Here is a 20,393-nt window from a genome sequence, read left to right as displayed (position 1 = left end):
GATAACTCCGTCGGGTGTGTCCAGTTCTTTGGCAGGTAGTGTGTTGGTATTCGTCTCTGTCTTGGGCGGAGCTTCAACGATATAGAGAAGGTATTGGGTGTCTGCTTTACTGGAAGTGCTGGTTGCTCAAAGAGCCAAACAGGTTAAAACAAAGTCCTACGTGAAAGCTCCCTCACAGCAGTCAGAGAAAACGGAGACATCAGGCAGAAGAAATGCTCCTCCTTATGCTCCTCGTGGGATCCCTTGCTTTTACTGATGGACAGAGCCTTTGTAAGTCTCCAACATCTCATCAGAGTTTAACCAGAGGGGTTCAGATAAAGGTTTGTAGTGATGCAGCCTTAATAGATTCAGCTCTGTCATTAGGTGGCTCTATTAATATGGTCCTGGGTGGTCTGGTGGATTAAGGTGCTGTGAATATGATCAGAAGGTTGCTGATTCAAATCCTAGTCATGCTGCTGGCCTTGCTCTCTCCAGGATTGGGTGGAACTTCTCAGATAATAAGAACGTATTGAATGTCTGCTTTACTGGGATTCCTTGCTTTTACTGATGGACATCTCATCAGAGAGTCCAGATAAAGGTTTGTAGTAGGAGCTCTAATGATCTGGAGGATCTAGCATCATGACCAGGATTCAAACCACCAACCATCTGATCCAAGTGACAACAGCTTAGTCCACTGGACCACCCAGGGCCCCATCAATAGAGCCACCTCTATTATCTATTATGATCTATAGATCTAGCAGCATGACCGGGATTCAAACCACCCTCTATATAACAGAGCTGGATCTATCAATGGGGTCCTGGGTGGTCCAGTGGACTAAGCTGTTGTCACTAGGATCAGAAGATTGCTGGTTCGAATCCAGGTCATGCTGCTAGCCATGGGCAGCCGAGGCCCAGAGAGAGCACAGTTGGCCTGGCTCTCTCCCCACATCACTAGTAGCTACTTAAACATTTTTTTATACTTTTTAAAGTAAGAAAGTGAATGTTTGGAATTAACGAGCTAAATCAGTGTTAAACTTCATACAACAATTATAGAGTAGATCATATTTCAATAGATCAGACAGAAACTGCTGTTGCTTCAGTGGCCGTGAAACAACAGATACGTCTACAAGTTTCAGAGGAAGCAGATTCTCAACATTCGGGTTGGGTTTGGGTTTCATGTGTCAAAGGGGTTTTGTAGGACAAACCAGTCACCACCATTGAGCTGTGTTTAGTCCACTGAGAAGCTCCAGAGCTGTGTGGAGTGAGTGTAGAGTTTCTTTTAAGCTTGTTTTATTTTTTTTAATACAGTTACACATACCCCCAACCCCCGAGCCTGAGGCCTTACCTGCTTTACCTATTAACTAATAATGTAATAATAAGTGTGTTGGAATTCTGATCGACCTGATGGTTGTCATTTGCAGTGGGCATGGTGGTGTCAAACTCCTCCATTCCAATACAAGAATCTCAGACGCTCCCTGGACTTTCCTCCACAACCCTGGGGCCCTCAACACAGTCGCCCGGTACGTCCACACCCACACTCTCACAGAAGTTCTCACAAAACTCCGGGCAGCTCAGCTCTATCCATCAAGCATCAGGGAACTTCCCCAGTCAGTTGAACCTTCGAGATTAGCTCTAAAGCAATGAGATCCATCCCTACATGTGTTGTAAGCATACTTACCCTTCTCCTACAGTGGGCTGGAGTTGTGTCTAGAGCAAAGTTTTTCAGTTTAAAGACAAACACCCCCAAAAAAAACTCCCGACGATGCACCTTAAAGGTTAAAAGAGCTTCTGCGTTAACGCTTTAAAGCCAAGGGTATCATCTTTGATACATCGAGTTTTTGAGACCTCTGCAACAGTACAAAATTACTTGGAAAAATGATGAAATAATGTATATATAAAAAAATAAATAATAAGAATTAAATACAACAAAATCAAATACATGTTTTCTGCCCCCTGGTGGATGATCCATGCACTGCAGACAGTAGAAAAATATACTGAGATTTCTCAGATACTTAAATAAACTTCTCGGATTTAAGCCGAGGAGTCCCAGTTCACGGACAGCTTCCTTGTACCGAGTGCGACTAGTCCTGAAAAACACACCCTTATTTCCCAGGGCAATGACTAATCCAACTGGTAGATCCTTCGCCAGCCAACATATCCCGAGACTCATTGCGCGCTGACTGTAGCGGTCAAGGTTGCTAAGGTGAAAGAAGTGCTGTTAGAGTTAAAGAGACTTTTATGGCAATTTTTCAATTTCAATTTTTCTTTTCTTTAGGCCAAAATGCTCCTTTAACTGAATGCAGTAGTCCGTTTAAAGACTTTTAATAAATGTGCCCCCCCCCCTCCCTCAGATCTCCCAGTGGTAGCAGGGCTGAGGATCCATGCCAAATGTTTCAGGGAGCTGAACACCACAGTGGTTGAGCAGCTTCTGCAGCAGGTATTAAGCTATGGTCCTCAGTTTTGGCAGCTATCTAGTTCTTCTCATTAAGATTAAGATTTGCACCAAAGTTAATGATTTTTTTTTGGTCTCTTAATTTTTAGTATCTGGCGTCTTTCCCTCCGGAGTACATTCGTCTCACTGTAAAAAAATTGACAAAGCTATGAAGACCTGGATCAGAAACCTTGATCACCTGTTTTTCATGGTGTTTGGCAGTGTTTAATAGTAATCTCTTTTCCTGTGTATGCTGCATGGGTAAGATTCCCACTGGATACATTATTAATTAAAAAGTAGCATTATAAAAATGACAAATTAATATAAAAGGTAAAATGAATCTAAAAGGTATTTTACTCATCCAGTGTTTGACATGTTTATGAAGTGGCAGGTATACACACTAAGGCCTGATTTAAAATATGTAATCAGGTGATTGTTGGTTGGATCCCTGGTGATGACAGCCATCCGTGGGTGGAAGTCCCAGAGTATAACGGGTCAAGCCCTTTCTTGATGGTTAGGACGGCCCTCCCTCTTCCCCATCAGTCTGCATTTTTCACAATAACCCAAAAGACACATATAACTATATACTACATATAAGCTATACATCAAACAATTTAAATACTCAATAAATGCAGTCTATAGTACCTGTATGCCTGTTCCTGGGCTCCCCCTGCAGTCAAGAAGTGTCACTTTAACACCAATTGAATCAATACACATCACAGTTTGCGCGCCCCCTCATGGACAGCGCTACATGGTGCATTTCTGCACAAGCGGAGAGATCCAGAAGCAGCATCTAAAATGAAAGCAGCCTGTGGACCGAGGCGGTAGAGTAAGATTACACCAGTGAGTTGTACTGGTGTTCAAATACACAATATGGACAAAAGTATTGGGACACCTGCTCAGTTCATCCTAAATTAAGACTTGATCCTGCTTTCATGGGAGTAACAGTTTCTACTGCCCTGTGAAGAAGGCCTCTAGATGTTGAAGCCCTGCTGTAGGTAATTTGTAATTACCAGCATTAGTGAGATCAGGATGAATGATCACCATCATCACCTCATCTCATCCCAGAAGTATTGGATAGAGCACCATCCATCATTCCAGAGAACACAGTTCTTCCACTGCTCCACAGCTTACTGCTGGGGGGCTTTATAACCCTCTATAGCCCACACCTGGTATTAGGAGGCATGGTGCCAATAGGCTCATGTTTACCTGCTCCAGAGAGTCCTATTCAATTGGCAGTGGTTCTCTATAAGGGCTAGAAAAGCTGCGGACAGCTATAGGTGTCACTTAAAGTAGCTGAATAAATTCATTAGAAAGGGGGTCCACAAACATTTGGACATATAGTATATAATGACCTAACCCTGTTAACACGGATGGCGTCCTGCACTGGTCACTATTACTCACAATGTTCTCAGTAGACAACCATGACTTTGCTAATCGCCTCAGCATCTATTACCATGCTCCAACTTGAGGTCAGATACAGGTCAGTTTCCTGTCCATTGTACTGCTCTTAAAAATTACCCAACAGCTTCTAGAATTTTTGCTGAGTCACTGAGTGCTAATAATCTCTCTGGACCTCTGTGACCCAGATTGGTCAGAGGTGGCGTACAAGAAGGTCTAAGGTTCCTCTTTCTCTCAGAGCATTACAGGTCAGCTAGCCCCCCCCCCCCTGTAATAAACTGCTGACCTGAACTCTGACTTATGCACATGCTGTGAATGAGTCAAAAAAAAAAAGAAAAAAAAAAAAAGAAAGAAAAAGACGTCAAGAGTAACATGGTGGATTACTCAGAGATATGGTCCAGCAAAATCATGGTTTTATGGGAGTTCCCTGCAGGAAGGAACGTGTGACCAACTCAATTTCTTAACGTTCTGAAGGGAAAAAATGAAAGTCAGTTATTCCAAAGTCTGTGAGTGTGCATCCTGTCTGATTTTGTGTCCGAACAGATAATGTCATCTAATTTTATATAAATTAGATTCTAGAATCTAATATAAAAGAAACATAGAGGGGGACTACAGCCATGAAGCAGACAATATAATATTAGGTGTCAGCCACAGGAGCTCTTGGAAGGCCTTAGTAGCAATCTATTTTAAGCCAGAAGCATCTGGGAAAGTAAAGCAGACTAGGGCACGTTATTGGCCTGTCTATACTCGTCCATTATGAAGCTCTGTCAGAATGTATATTTTTGAAGGGGGAAATTAATACTTTATACACCACTTGGATAATTTGGGGAAAGATGGCCCCACCCAAGGCTCCTTATGTTGGGGCCGAATCTAAAGGAATTGGCCTTATCTAATCTCAACATGTGTACTGAATGGGTATAGGTTTAATATAATGAACATATTTAATCTCAAAATGTCCTGAATTTGTCAAATCTGATCTCAACCTACGCACTGAATGGGTATTGGTCTAATCACTTATGAAAGTTCATTTGGATCCCACCCCCAGACTGGAGAACCAATGACCTATTCAAAAGATCTGACCGACTAATCGCTGATGTTAATAACATGTACATGTAGTCTAACCTGGGGAGCCAATCAACGGTGTAAGATCTGGAAAGAAGCCTATTGGCTCATAACACTCAGTGGACCTGGTAAAACATGAGGTTCTGGGTTTTTTTCTTCAGTGCCTACTTACGTAGCTGCTTATGGTTGGTATATCATGTAAATGTGATGAACAGTCCACACAAATAAGTCTCTGGTTCATCGGATGCTACAGGATGCTACTAAACTCCCCACAGTGATGACAGAAAGACCCAAAGTACAGATATGAAGAAACATTTCTCAAAAGTGCTTTTAGTCGGATAGTAGAAAACTGTGCATGTCAAAGAAATCAGTGTTACAAAAAGAGCTTGACAAGATTAAAACACCCTTCTCAAACAGTACAACATGTACAAATACAGCAGAAAGTGACTGAGATCATGAGAGATACGTACAGTGCATGTCCAGCAGGTTCTCGTCGAGTTGTGCTCCTCATCTAGTCTTTCCCTACATCTGAAGATCAGTATGGGTTAAAATAGCTTAACGCACTTGTTACCAAGTACTGTCCTTTTTGGTCTGGTGGAGTCGCACCAAGGGCTGTGTTCAAGCCTTGAAACAAAGAGACGTGAGATATTTTCAATCTGAGTCATTTTTTAAAAAAATAGGGGAAAATAAATACTCTAAATACCAGCCAACGTGCAAGCGAGTAACTGGAGAACCAAATGACCTAAAAAAAATAAATAAATAAATAAAAAATATCCCAGCGCCTCACTGGACAAGAACAAAACCGTACTTTCAGGAGCCGGCAACACAGTGCGCCAATGATCATGTCCACTGTGGAAGCTCGTCGATATCAAAAGTATACAATCCCTGGGTGTTGAGATTACTGACTCTTGCTCTCCGTCGGGTTCTCTGGCTCCACGTCCAGGTCAGTTAGGCAGCAGTGGCACATGATCTGGGTGTATTTGGTGACGGTGGCTGGCACAGGAAAGATGAGAAAGACAGAGAGTGAGTGAGCGAGCATGTAAAATAAGAGGAAAGAGGAGACAACACAGGTATTAAATCAGTGGTGTGGGTACTCCGAATTCTCACCACTCAGAACTACATTGTGGTCATAATTGGTCATACAGAGCTCTGCAGTGTTTTGAAGAAGCAAATGGATGAAAAGCAGCTCAATTAACTTCCTAAATCACACCAGTCCAGCTGGTCTTACCCAAGGAGTCTTAGACTCTCAGGTCTGAAGGCAGGTTTTCAGGCAGAACTCTAATCCTTAACCTTCACTATTAACCTTCAGCTGGTGTTTAGCACGGGGCATATCAATACTCACGGTAAATAAATGACCTCTCCGTATGTCACAATATGCTTTTCTTGAGCTGCTAAGGAAGAGGAAGGAGAAGGGGAAGTCTTCAAGCTCACAATCTGCCAAGTCACTGCTGAGACAGGCTTTTTATGAACTGCTGAGAGTTGCTTGTTTATTACTAAGGGCAGACAAAATTGAGACTGCTACTAACACTAAATTTGCAAAGTGCGGATCACGCACGCTTGGCTGAGACAAGGAAGGGGAACTCAAGAAATTGAGCTGGAGTTCTGGGGGGGATCTGACCTGATGGGACCTGAAGTCAGACAATCAGAAAGAGCATCATTGGATTTTTTTACCAGGAGGGGAGGAGTATGGGCGTGGTCCTTCTCCAAATTTTGAGTTATTGCATAACTCCATTTATGTGTATTGGCAAGAACCTGGGATACGCATTTTACCCAAACAGAACAGTGGGATCCAACACCTGAGTGCAACACTGCCATCTAGTGGTCAGGGTTTAAACACACCACTACACGAACCACTGTCTGATACCAATATTTACATTAATTAATAACAAATACTGTGTTTTTGAGAATTGATATAGTATTATAAAACAAAATATTGTGATACTTCAATATATAATTTTCTCACACCTCTGGTAAATAAAATAACTGAAATACATAAACTTGTCAACTTAAAAATATTTTGTTTTACCAATTTATTTAATTTCCAGTCTCTTACCTTTCTGCCAAATAATTTTGGCTGTAGGATATTTAGTGCATCGCTACTGTGAGATAATGCAAACCTATGGGGAGTAGTTCTCCTGAGTAGTTTAAGTGCTGGAAGACTCACATTGGGGCTGTTTCTACTTCTAAGGCCCGAACCAATCAAATCAATCAAGCCAATCAAACCACAGTCTGGGCCACTAATGAGTCATACTGAGACTACTTTTGGAGGTGGCCCAAGTTTGGTTCACTTGTGGGTCTCTCAGGGGTCTGAGGTTGTCGGGCGTGTTCACATAGGCAACAAAAAACATGACTCAGCAGCACAAACACCCTTCAATACTACAGAGCTCTCAAAAAGGACAAACGGTTCCGAATTTATTGGGGAAAACAGCAATTATTTCTTACCATTAAGCCGACTGACCCACTTCGGCCTCCTTTCTTCTGGTAAGTAAATACACAAGTAGTACACTGGCACACCAGACAGGGCAATAGCTATGCCTATGAGGGAATTGACTGTGTCACTGTAGAGAGGCACGATGACCAGGAACAGGCTGCACACGCAGTAGATGTACGGGAAGAGCAGGGTAAGCTGAAAGAGAGGAGAAGGCAGAGAGGAATTTGGAGTAATCAGGAGTAATCAGATTCTCCCGCACCGACTGAGAGACTGTACGAACTAATTCACTACCTTGACAGGCCTGTGTCTGTCTGGCTGTGTGTAGCGTAGGTAGATTAGGCCAGCAACAGACAGACCCACGTACAGCCAGTAGCTGAAGCTGAAATAATTGATGAGCTGGAACACGTCTTCAACACACAGAAAGATCAGCCCCATCACGCCCTAGAAAACACAAACATGTATGGAACCCAGTGAGATCTCATGGAGAAACTAAGGTCCATTACTAGAGGCCTTATAACCCTTCACAGTCTACATTGCAGCCACCGCTGGAAATAAGAGCAACACTGGAGATAAACAACAGAGCTATGCTAAAGTGCCTCATGTGGGTCTTTCAGGTAAGATGGCCCACGAGAGACGTAAACAAGAGGCCCGGCAGGCCTTCTTAACAACTAGGAGAAAGTTGCCATGGTGACCAGTGGACAAGGGAAGGGTGGAGGACAACCTCAGTAAACTATCGCATACAGCAGCTTTAGGCATCACTAGTCTGGAAAGGCCTGAAAACAAACAGGTGAGGAGGAGAGGCACAGCATGAGAGAGAGAGGAGCTCCTTCCAATTAGGCTATTGCTAACAGGACTTGAAAAACATGAAAGGTGGCTCCTGAACATTGTGTCCTACACAAATACTTAGTAATTTAGATGTGTACATTTTGTACATCAGGCATAGAAATGTCTTTTGGGTTCAAAATATGAGAGAACCTGAAGAACTGAGGACCTTGTTTACAGTGAGCTGCTGGTGCACTATAAATGCATCAGTTAGGGCTTCTTGTGATTATTTAGGTTAATATCAGGTTTATGATTATTTATCATGATTACTCACAAACTTTAGAAAAATCCGGTCTAAAGCCACACTTACACCGGGTTTTTGCATTTCACATGGCCTTGCTAAATGTCCATGGTTGTGAGCGGTGTAAACAGTCCTTCATTTGAGTTTAGCAGTTTCACAAACCAGCTAACGCTCCATCAAAACTACTAGAAACCCCTGAAGAAACCAACCCCCGAATGACTGTGTACAATGCCTCCTCTAACTTGTGTTGAATTTTGTAATCCATGTAAAAATCGAACACATCAAGTTAAACTCGATGTGAAAGTGTGCACGCAAGTATTCGCAGACAAACCCCAGCGTGACAGTAGCTTAACAGTTTATTAAACAGATGAACAAAAAAAAAAATAATGTGGAAGGGCTCCATGACGCTGACACTATGGCCCAAGAATCGCAAGTTCGAATCACAGGTCTCGCTGCTTTGCCATCATCAGCCGAAGCCCGAGAGAGCACAATTGGCCGTGCTCTCTCTGGGTGGGTAGATGGTGCTCTGGCCACTCATCACTCTCATTGTGACAATGGCCATGCATCTGTCAGCTGATGTATCAGGGTTGAGGATCTGGCACTTTCAAAATGTATTTATCGGAGGAGGCATGTGCTTGTCCTAATCTTTCTTATTTCTGGAGCATTGCAAGTGATAGGGGGCATCCTATAGGTGGGTAGGTTAATTGGCTCAGCAAAATTGGAGAGAAAATTGTGTAAATATTTAAGTTAAAAAATAAATAAATGTGTGTGTGTGTGTTGTAAAGGAAAGGGGTGCCATGGATTTATAACACAGGATGTTTTATAACACAGGAAAGGTAGAGCATCACTGCAAAATGAAATGTGGCACAATAACTGTTCGAGACAAAATCACAGTGGTCCAGTAAGGGTTCCCTGCAGCCAAAAGACTCACATATGGACACTCAGGGACTGGTGTTTACCCCAAAACAAGCTGCTCCACTTCCTGACTGAATATGGACCACATTATCTTCACTCTGATAATCTCTGCATAATAAGGGAGGTTTTGGGACAGTGGAATCAACCCACAATCCAAAACATGGAAGGAAGCGGAACGGATTAGTGCACGGCATTCTGGATTTAAACCACGGCACCAAGAATAGAAGTTGCCCTCCAGGAGATCAACATGATGGGCTCAGGAGGGGAGACGTGGAGGCCCTCTTCCCCCCGCCCCTTCAAGGAAAGAAACCGCTGTAACCGAGAAGGCACAAACGCTTACTGGAGCAGTAGCCGTTTCCTCCTGAGAAGGGGCAGACTGGCCGTCGCCCTCACCCGGATGGTGAGCAAGTTTAGCTGGCTCTGTCTGCCAAAGTATGACTGTGGGGAACACGTGGGACACTGACTGCCAAACTTGCAAACCAGCCTCTGAAGACCATTCTCAATCTGCTGTCAGTGCCATGAATAATAATACAAGGCATTTCACGAGCAGAGTAGCCTGTTTATTAGATACACCTGCCACATAAAGGTACTATAGAGAGACATTACCTGTTTACAAATTTGCCAGCCACTCTCTGACCCATCAATGGACACTGACCAACACAGACTGACCAGATACATGATATGTCCAAAAGCATCCAGACATAAGACTGGTGTATTATGACCGGGATGCATGCCACCACCATGTCAGGGTGACCGCTGCACTGAAAATGGTCCCCCACCCAAATAATATCTTGCCAGCAATGGTACTATGGAGGTCCCTTCCACTGATGGCCAGGGTAGATGGTGGTAATCATTAGTGCAGCAACAGCTGGGATACGGTCTTTAACGGTATAGCTAGAAAGCACACCTCTATGACAGGTTATATGATTTACCAGATATAACAGACAGAAGGTAGGTTAAGTTAGGTGTATGTAATAACCAGGCACCTTTTCCACAGTTGAATGGTCATATAACATTCCCAGCATGTAGAAAACAGAAATGGCAGGAATCTGAGGACCACTGATAAAGCTCAGGAACTCAGACATTCAGACTTACATTGAAGAGAAGTGCAGGAACAGGAGTGTAGCGCTCAGCATGGATCAGACTCAGGCTGTCGGGGAGGTGGCCTTCTCTCGCCCCCACAAAGAACAACCTGCCACAAGAGAATGGAAAAAGAGACAACTGTACAAAGATTCACAAAAGAAGCTGGTATACTCTAATAAATAGTTTGAAATGGCATATATAGCAAAAAACATGGGAATCCTTTTGAAAAACAAAGATTTTCCAAATGCTTTACACTCGAAACCATATATAGAAACCATGTTGTTTACATATATCAATGTTAAAGCCACTGTAGCAAAACCAGCTGGTTTAATCTTAAGGAAAAGAGATAAAATGGTCACATAAACATGAATTACGACTTAAACCCCAGATGAAGGTCATGTGGCATTTTGGCCCTTATTTAACACCTTTAATCCCTAAATCATTCAGTTACTGAATCCTTTATAGAAGTTACTCAATGGGAATATACACTTTATAAAATGGGAAAAACTGAGTTTTAGAATTACGCTCTTATTTTCATATGAGTGCAAATATTGGGTCAAATTAATTAAAGTAAATTATTGCTATTCGGTACAAATTACATTATCTTTCTTTTGATGTCTTGCCATGAACTACTTTCAGAGCTTGTTTGTTGAGGGTTTCTGCCTTCAGCAAATAACCAGATGCCGGATTTAATATGCATTGGGAAAGAGATTTCTCTAGCTTTGCAAATTTGAATTTTTCAGCATTTCTTCATAACTGTTATTTTTCATTGTCTACCCACTGTTATTTTTATGGAGTTTTTTTTGTAACTTTTCTTTCAGCAGTAAAATTGATTGCACTCTGTAGAAGCTGAAGGGGTTACCTTGAGGCAGCGATGATCGAGGCATTGAGTCCTCCATAACAGGACATGGCCACAGCAATAGGAACGATCCAGTTCATGGGCCCCAGCACCTGATTCCCAAACGTCTGTAGAAGGAGATGAAGTTTAGGTTAATTGATCAGTGTCCGCATCAGTTAACTAAGAAGCTGGAGGGCGGTTGAACTGGCACGTACCACAGCAACCGCATCACTAGCCATGAATGAAGGTATATCCAGCACCACATAGTATGCCACATTTGTCAGCAGGTAGATGATTGTTACTATCGGCATGGAAATGGCAATGGCTAGAGGCAAGTTCCTGTAAGCAAGCACAAAAAACAATTAATGCAACTGACAATGCTGATTAAATCTCAAACCAGCAATTTCTATATACTGTATAATGCAGTAAGTAAACCATGGGCCTAATCTGATCATTAATGTTCAGTGACAGCAGTGAGTTTTGTACTAAATACTAAATATTTTTCATTATAAAAGGTCTACATTTATTTTTGCACTTCTGTGCTGATTACTGATGTGCATGGTTCATTAACCCTTTCACAAGCGAGTTCTGTGACTGTCCTCACAGAGGGAGTTCTTTTGGCACAACCACTGTGGGGTATCAGCGGGCAGTTACTGCGCAAACTATCAGGTTTCCTGTGGTATTTCTTATTAATATAGTAATCCTGTTTTTATATCTTATTAATATATATTTTTGCCTGTTTTAATAAAGAGGTGATTCCTCATGCCTTGGATTCATGTATTCACTAGTTCTAACTGATATAAAATATTATATTTGCTTGAGAAAATACATTTTAAAGATAGAAACAAGCTGAAGAGTACTGTGCACTTTTCTTGCAGCATTACATTTCTATTCCACCCTAAAACATCCTTAAAGCTGCAGCTTCTGCACCATTTAAGGTGGAAAACAGAATTAAGATTTCAACAGAATTTAAGCATGAAATGGAGAGTAACTCCAACCAGAAGCAGTGTTTGTTTAAACTGGTATAAATGACTGATGTTTGAAATGTTTGAAACTAAGGTTATGTGACGAGCTGCAGTCAGGAGTATTCAGCAGAATATTCAGTTACACCTCAAATGGTAACAAAGATTATTTTGCTTTGTGAGGGTGTTGCGTTCAGCAGCACTGTAGAGAGACACTGTTTGCTGGGAAAGCTGTGGGACCATATCATACAATCAGGGACCAGCCACAGTAAATCCCACTGGTCGGACTGTACCTGCTAAAGGGTTAATAATGAGCACATGCGCTCCCAGATGTAAAACACACTAGGTTTTTATTGTGGTGTCGAACGGTTGCTTTTTGTCTCTCTCGAGAAACAAGAAACAGCTCAATTTCTAATTTAACTCAAATATATGATTCAAGATCAGCTTTAGCAGCTTTTTCACGCTTTTTTTTTTTTTTTTTTTTAAATGCAAGGGTTCCATTTAATACGTCATGTATCTGCTTTAGAGTTAAAGTAGGTCTCTGAAAGCAGTTGTATACTAACTAGATCATAGTTATGATTTTAGCACCTTTCTGGATTCACAATCTCCTCTGTGACGAAGTTGAGCGTGTCCCAGCCGGAATAGGAGAACAGGGCCGAGTAGAGGGCCAGCGCGATGCTGCCAGCCTCCATGGAGGAACCTTCAAATGGATTCTCGAAGTTCTTGGTCTCACCTGTAGTGCAAGTGAAGGGGGAGGAGACAAAATGAGACAGAAAGAAAGAAAGACTCAAAGAGGAAGAAAGATCCCTCAATTAGGGATCTCCAAGGTCAGGTTTAGGAACCCTGGTGCAAACAATGTGCAACACAGCAAGTTATGTGTATCTCTCGCTCTCTTTACCTCTAATTATCTGGATGACACCGACTGCAATGATGAGGATGAGGGACATGATCTTGGTGTAAGTGAAGATGTCCTGAACCAGGGTGCCCCACTTCACATAGGCGCAGTTTATGAAGATCAACATACCTGAGACAGAAAGTTCACCATCATTAAGATCAAGCTATGCAGTGACTTGAGGAAAATTCCTTCAGAACTGGTGATGCAATTACAGAGAAATTTGCTGAGTCAGGATGGTTCACAGCACAGTTGATTAAAAGCTCCATTACTGAAATCCCGAACTCCATCTAATCTGATAATAGATTGCAAAACGTTTGAGAACAAGACACTAATCAAACCATACTGTCATGTAATTGTGTAATTCATAGCTTCATTATTTTTAGAAATTTGGTCCATTTGAAAACTTGGAAAATTTGGAAAATTTGAAAAAAATTTCCCTTTAAAGTGTGAAACACTAAGGACAAACATTCCAAAATGACTTCTCTAATCTAATAATTACATAAATTACGTTGGTATCCTATTAAAAAGGTAGCATTGTGAAAGATGCACTGTTTTATTACAACACAGATGTCAATATTGAACGGACAAACGAGTAAAGGAAGTCCTATAAACCAGAGATATTTAATCAAACTTCAGTAAGGTCTGGTTAGAGAGCCAAGGTTTAGAACATCATAATATCTAACTAGCATTGATTCAGTGCCAAGGTTTAGAACATCATAATATCTAACTAGCATTGATTCAGTGCCATATCCTGCATACTGAAACAGCCTAGTAGTTATACATTAACATTTTATGTCCTTAACAACTGAACATAAAATCTAATCGCAAAAACTATAAAAACTATAATTCAGTATTTTAATAGCAGTTACTGTCGGTTTTCACACTGATCTGGACAAATTATGAATAACAAACACTCAGAATGCTTTTGAAAAAAATGCTTTGAAGAATGCTTTGAAAAGAACTTGTCTCACAGTCCCACTCGAAATTACTGTCCATTTACGACGCATAAGATTCCTGGGCCTCTAAACCTGAACTGTAAAAGGGTAGAAAAGTGACAAAAAAAAAAAAACAAACGTCAAAATTAAATTGTTCAATAGTTTTATCGGTTATAGGTCCAGGTTCGGATAAGACTGTGTCTGGGTCACATTATGACACTTACACTTAGCAATTCTTAGCTTTCTTAGGCAAGAACATGGTGTAAACTTCATCCGCTCTGGAAATGATCTAATTCAATCAACGAGAGGATATCTGAAGATCATCATGATTACAGCAAACCCATTAAATATGTACAACAATACACTTAATCTTCACTGACCATGGCTTTGTGAGTAACCTGTGAGAAGGTCCAGTTAGAGGACATCATAATGTCTTTCTAGCATTGATTTAGTGCCATGTCCTGTGTACTGTAACAGCTTAGTAGTTATATATTAACAATTTATGTCGTCAACAACTAACTATATAACAATAATTCAGTATTTCAATAACATTTACTGTCGGTTTTCACGCTGAACTGGATAAATTATGACTAAAACACTCTAAAAACCACTCTAAAAACACACTAAATACATTCTTTTCTAATTACAAGTGAAATTTCAAAATAAAATGCGCATCTTAAAATAAAGAGCTTCTGAACTCTTCTCATAGTCCTTGTACTCTTGGCATCACTGTATTTAATAATGACCACGGTCTCTGAACATGAGAGCCATACTGGTTTAGAGCTAAGAGTAAACATGTATGAGTCCATTCCTGATTAAAAGCTCAGTTTTTGCTCCACTTTTCTCTTTTTAGAGCATCTGAATTAACTTCATCATTACGCACAGATCTGATTGGCGTCGAGTCATGTGTGATATTTGCATATGCATGAGATTTCCATTTCCTGGGCATCTAAACCTGAACCATAACGCTTAAAAAGTCACGCCAGTTAAAACAAACACTCGGTCAAAATTAGTATAGTTAAAATAGTTATTAGTTAAGCTCAGTAGGTCCAGGCAGGGGCGCAGCCAAGTATTTTGGGCCCCATGAAAAGATACTAGACTGTACCCCTTTTAGGACCCTTAGAATCATCCTAACTCCCCTAAACACCCTCCTTTCCCACCAATGTGGGTGTAAACTTCATCCACTCTGCATATTATCTAATCCAATCAACGAGAGGATATTTGATGATCGTAAGGTCTATGGCAAACCAACTGTATGCGCACAAGAACACACACAATCCTTACTGACCATGGCTTCATGAATAATCTGTGAGCTCTGGCCTAGATACTCTAGATCTAGACTCTCTAACTAATGCTGTTTAAGCGTGACAGTGCAAGATGCATGTACTGGCAGGACAGCTTATTCTCCATTCCGTCAGCAGAGAGAACATTGGCTCGGCACCAGCTTCTAAACAAGAAAGAGAAAGGAAAACATCTGCCTCACAGCACCGAAACATATTCCATGTTTTTATGAGGGACAGGCCTTGACCTCTGTTAACATGCGAGATGACTAAAAGAGTAAATGACTGAGGGAAACTCCCTCCGTTTCGATCACTGAAAGCTATGATCAACACACTCAAAAATTACAACCTTCCATCTAGGGAGGAAAGACTGATCATGCATATCTGCATCAGCACCAGTCAATTTTCAATCCAAATATGCACTCCAAGCTGGTTAGATCATATGATCCTTTTATGTTAGTTGAAATCCACTCTGAATTTTTCCAGTCTGACTTTTTTTTTTTTTTAGGTATAGGACTTTTATATTCCCTTTTTCTCCCAACCTGGTGCTGCCAATGATCCTACCCGTTCATAACTGCCCCTAGCTCCCATTGCAATGCTCCCAACAGCAGGAGGGTAAGGACTCTTCCAATACATGCAAAGCTAGACTGCCGACACACAGAGAAGTCCCCAGCTCCACCCACCTGCTAACAGATGCCTGTGCTGGCCAACATCACTTTAAGAGTGGTGAGGGAAGAGAGTGCCATCTACCTGCCCGGAGAGAACACTGCCGACTGTGCTCTCTCAGACCCCGGCTGCTGATGGCAAACCGACTTGGCTCAAATATTTAGACAACAATATATGTGACAACGTATATAAAAATATTTGGGGAAGCAAAGTAAAGACTTTTAACACCAGTAATCAGATCCCTGTCCATCACTCAGCCCAGCACCAGAACACAGCAGAGCTAGCAAAGGCAGCTAACGACACTTTGAGCTTCACAGTGCAGTTCTGCATGCTCGGGAATACACAGGTTCTCTCAGCCGGTGCTAGGAGACCAACAGCGTTTGAAAATGTGGTTTATTTTATAAAGCAAAGTACGTTTCATCTTGAGAGACCATACACAGAACATTACAGAAGCCCTGCATGAACCTGGAAAGGCTAATGTGGCATCCAGCCCTGCCCTTGATTGTTACTGGCCTCAAAAACACTGATCAGTCCATCTCTACTCCTGTCTGTTTAACACCTGCTTGAGAAAAGAATTCAAGGGAAGGTTCACAAAGATGTAGAGAAGATTTCTCAATTAAGTCAGATAATTTAAACCCAGAGTCTAGTCTCTCCAATAGGAGAAGAGCTGAAGGACCTTCCTATTGTTAGTAGTGTTCACCTTTAAGCTTGAGTAATCAGGCTAGCTGTAAAATCTTGCTTTGTGAAATACCCCCCTGTGAACTAACTCATCACGTCACATCCCGTTGATCTTTCACCTACATTCCCAACATAGCGAGTGTCAAGTTCAAACAAAAAGACTGAGCTACTAAAATAGTCTGGTCTCTGGCTGGTACAGTGCAACTGGCAAGTGTTTGATTCTCTAACCTCACTCAGATGTACAATTCTACCAATTTTGTTAGCATTGCACCATTCATTTCTTGTTTTTCTCGTTCTTGACAGTGCACTATTGTCCTAGAACGGTCGCACACTTCAACGCTCAACAAACGCACAACAGTCAACACTTAGATAGGCCCAGAGGAGTTTCACAAAGCAAGATCTTTCAGTAAACCAGTTGACTGAAGTCAGTGGTCACGCCTGTCCGACAGCAGGTAAGGTAAGGGGCATTCCTACATTAGGCTTAAATTCCCCAGCTTCCGAGAAATCCTGCTGCTGTGCGAAAACCCCCAGAGATAAAATCAATAGGGAGTCTCCAAAGGCAGTGGGCAAAGGCAGGAAAGCAGGAAACTACAGCAGAAAGCTTCTCTTGCAGTCAGTAACCACAGTAACCCACAACACGACATGGCACTTACCTAGACCTTCGCAGGGAACCATCTGCCACTCGGCCTACTCGGTTTTCATTCAGTGAAATTCCACGTGCCTCGAACAGCCAGCTGTCTCCCGTCTCTTGACCAACAAACATGCCTCAGCAAGTCCACACTAACAACTTAACAAATAATGTTTAACTCTACTTTTTCTAATATCTGAAAACAGTCGTTGATTAGGACATTCCCATCTACTGATACCAGTCCAATCTGTTCTACAGTATAGAATAATACAGCCACACAACTTAGGTAGAATGTGCTAATCCACTGTGAACAGCAAACAGCAGTAAGAATCACTATTTTTAGTAACACTATATTTTCCGACATGCTCTGCTGTTGGAATGTACACACTGTAGCTGCAGCACTATTTGAGGTGGAATGTAGAGTTAGCATTAGAAGCTTTTGTTTTGGCTGCTAACCGGTAATGTTGCTGCACTTATCAGTTCAAATAAAGCTCTGTTTAGCAGTCTAGTTCATCTGGGACATAATTTCAGTGAGGAAAACTAGAGTAGTCTGCAGCAGATGAGGATTTTTGTATATTAAAGTACTTAGAGGATACCTGATGGCACTTTGCTACAGCAAACCTAAGGATCAGAAGTGAATTGGAACCTTAAAAGCAGATACACAATCCAATAAAAATTGGATCGGATTGGGGATGTCCTTATCTGAAAATGTCAGCTTTGTTTAGTTATTAAATATTTCATACATTAAAGCAAGAGTTCAGGGAAAAGTCTAACATAAAGAACTTTGCCTGTTTGTTGTGTACGCCTGTTAGACATAGGTACTGGATTAGACTTACAGAGACAAGCCGCAGCGATGAGTCTCACAGCGTCGTATGGCGGCTGGCAGGTGGGGTACAGCGATTCTACCAGATAGTTGGCGAAGGTCAAGGAGATGACAGCCTGGCTCGCTGGCTCTACGAGCAGGATTGAGGTCCACAGGCGGATGAAGGCCAGGAATCCACCGAACGACTCCAAGATGTAGGCGTAGCTGGCACCAGACTTTGTGATAGTGGTGCCCAGCTCTGCGTAGCACAGAGCACCAAAAACTGAAAACATGCCTCCCAGAGCCCAGATGACCAGGGACAGCCCATAGGAGGCGCTGTAGAGCAACACGCCCTTGGGGGACACGAAGATGCCCGAGCCGATCATGTTACCCACGATGAGGCAGATACCGTTGGTCAGAGAGATTTCCCTTCTCATGACCATCTTCTCTCCTTGGCCTTGAGGACCTGAAGTGGCGCCTGCCGGAGCCTTCAGATCCAGGTCCGATTCCGCCCGGGACGGGGGGCAAATCGTTCGTCCCATGTTTAGCAGCTTCTGCTTCATGCTAATCTGCAAAGGAGAGTCGACATAGGTCTCCTTGATTAGACAGAAAGGTTATGGTTTGTAAACATGGAGCCACGAGAGCCAGAAGGCAACACTGATGTGCGGATTAAGGAAAAATGTATTTACTTTTTGAATATTTTGCTGCTACTTTGCACATCCTTGTTTTGGTATTTTGACAGGAAAGGAGGTTAGGAGTTTAATTTATTAGCAAATTATTAAAACAGTACATTTTTGATTCAGGCACTGATATTCATTGCCTATTTTGTTAGTTAGCAAAGCTGATGACTACATAAGAGTCATTTGGTAATTGAGCAAGTCACAATCAAAATAATCAATTATTCATCTATCAAAACAGTTGCAATTTAGTTGCAGCCCTGTTGTGCTTCAAGGTCTCCAAAAATCGAATGCACATAATTTTCTCCTTACCGCAAATGCAGTTGAATAGCTAAGACATGCTAAAGGGACTAAAGTTTTTAAAGGTTTGTCAGTGAAGCCACGAGTACAGCAGATTAGAACAATACTGACCAACTGACTACATATGGTCAGGGGGAAACTGTGCAAATTTCAAGGTTAATACTTCGCAGTCAGCACTGCCATAATTTAGGTACATAATAATTAAGGCACAGGACTGCGGTGTCACTTATCACACACTGTTTGAGGCTTATAAGCATGTTGATTTTGACAAGCATGACTCCTGGCTTTACAAGTACTGCTCTGGCAAACAGCCACACTCACAGATCAGGCATGATTTCTCAGGTCCTTTGGCTAAATAATAAAAAACACAAGGTCAACACAAGCAGCACCCTATGAATGTATTTCTGAGCTGTTCTTTTACCCGAGTGATTAAAAGGAATCGTAAATCTCAGATTTCATCATGGGTACCGCTGATGAGCCAGCAGACCACATAAACTCCAGCTTCAATGCAAGTATTAGACCATCTAGCTGGTGTAAAGGTCAAGCTAAAACAGGTCAAAAAATCAGGACAGGTGCTGTTCTCTACCTTCGACGCTCTGAGGAGTGACAGTGGACGGAGTGAACAGTTGGCTGAGCAGTAAAGCAGTTTTCCTCTAGACGTCCAGATGAGGGAAGTTCCAGTCTCAGAGTGAACTGTCGAGGTACGGCTTCAGTGTTGAGGGGTGTCGCAATCCCAGATCACTGCAAGATTCAGAGGTGTTTTTCCAAACAGAGGACAGTCGGCTTCTCGAGTTCCACCGTCTATTTCGGGAGGTCAGTACAGACAAACAGACGGACAGAAAGAGAGGGAGAGGGAGAGAGAGGAACAGGACCTCCCCTTTAATAAGGGGGTCAAACCACATACATATTTATGAATGATTTTCACTAATCAAGGAAGCTGTGATCGGCACGCTCACGTCAATGAGGTCAATAAACATGAATGCAAATCTGAGCAACTTAAATGAAAACACCAACGTCAGTAATCCTCGTTGTTTGGACACAGTGAAAAGGTCTCAAACTCTTAAACCAAATCCTCTGAAAACCACTTTCATTGGTAGCGTCCATTAGAAATTCATCCTACACCGTAACCTTACACTTGACATGGTCACGGAGGTCTCTTTAGGAATAGCAACACAAACAGGAAGACTTGCTCAGGTTTTTAATAGCTTGATCATGAACCAGCTTTCCCAGTACAATTTTCCCAAGCACTGATCTACACCACACTTATTAAAGTCGGGACTGTAAGTAAATCACCTGAACCATCTGGCAGAGTAAGCAGACCAAGCGGAAAAGCAGAGTCTTGGAACAAGAAGCATTGCGAAATCAAG

At 42.0% G+C, this 20,393-nt stretch overlaps 1 protein-coding gene across 1 annotated transcript; it reads right to left on the bottom strand.

Moving 5' to 3' along the window:
- Window positions 1-5,177: 5,177 nt before the first annotated feature.
- Window positions 5,178-20,339, bottom strand: LOC140562585 (Y+L amino acid transporter 2). The gene is made up of 10 exons (XM_072688343.1): window positions 19,613-20,339; window positions 18,084-18,618; window positions 13,064-13,189; window positions 12,754-12,898; window positions 11,419-11,542; window positions 11,228-11,331; window positions 10,378-10,474; window positions 7,596-7,745; window positions 7,316-7,499; window positions 5,178-5,866 (listed from the first exon to the last, which is right to left on the bottom strand). Exons 2-10 carry the CDS (start codon window positions 18,610-18,612, stop codon window positions 5,772-5,774), a joined length of 1,554 nt encoding a protein of 517 aa, XP_072544444.1. The 5' UTR covers window positions 18,613-18,618; window positions 19,613-20,339; the 3' UTR covers window positions 5,178-5,771.
- Between the last annotated feature and the right edge of the window lie 54 nt (window positions 20,340-20,393).

This window comes from Salminus brasiliensis, chromosome 9 (assembly GCF_030463535.1).
Source record: "Salminus brasiliensis chromosome 9, fSalBra1.hap2, whole genome shotgun sequence".
Classification (NCBI taxonomy): Eukaryota; Metazoa; Chordata; class Actinopteri; order Characiformes; family Bryconidae; genus Salminus; species Salminus brasiliensis.
Note: the sequence above shows the minus strand (reverse complement) of the source record. Positions and strands in the feature narration are given on the sequence as shown.

Bases quoted from the DNA above. Each gene is read 5' to 3' on its own strand.
- LOC140562585 (XM_072688343.1), bottom strand. From the start codon at position 18,612: ATGAAGCAGAAGCTGCTAAACATGGGACGAACGATTTGCCCCCCGTCC. The intron at 12,899-13,063 runs GTAAAGAGAGCG...CTTGCACTACAG, and splicing joins TGTCATCCAGATAATTAGAG to GTGAGACCAAGAACTTCGAG. The intron at 11,332-11,418 runs GTACGTGCCAGT...CTCCTTCTACAG, and splicing joins CTAGTGATGCGGTTGCTGTG to ACGTTTGGGAATCAGGTGCT.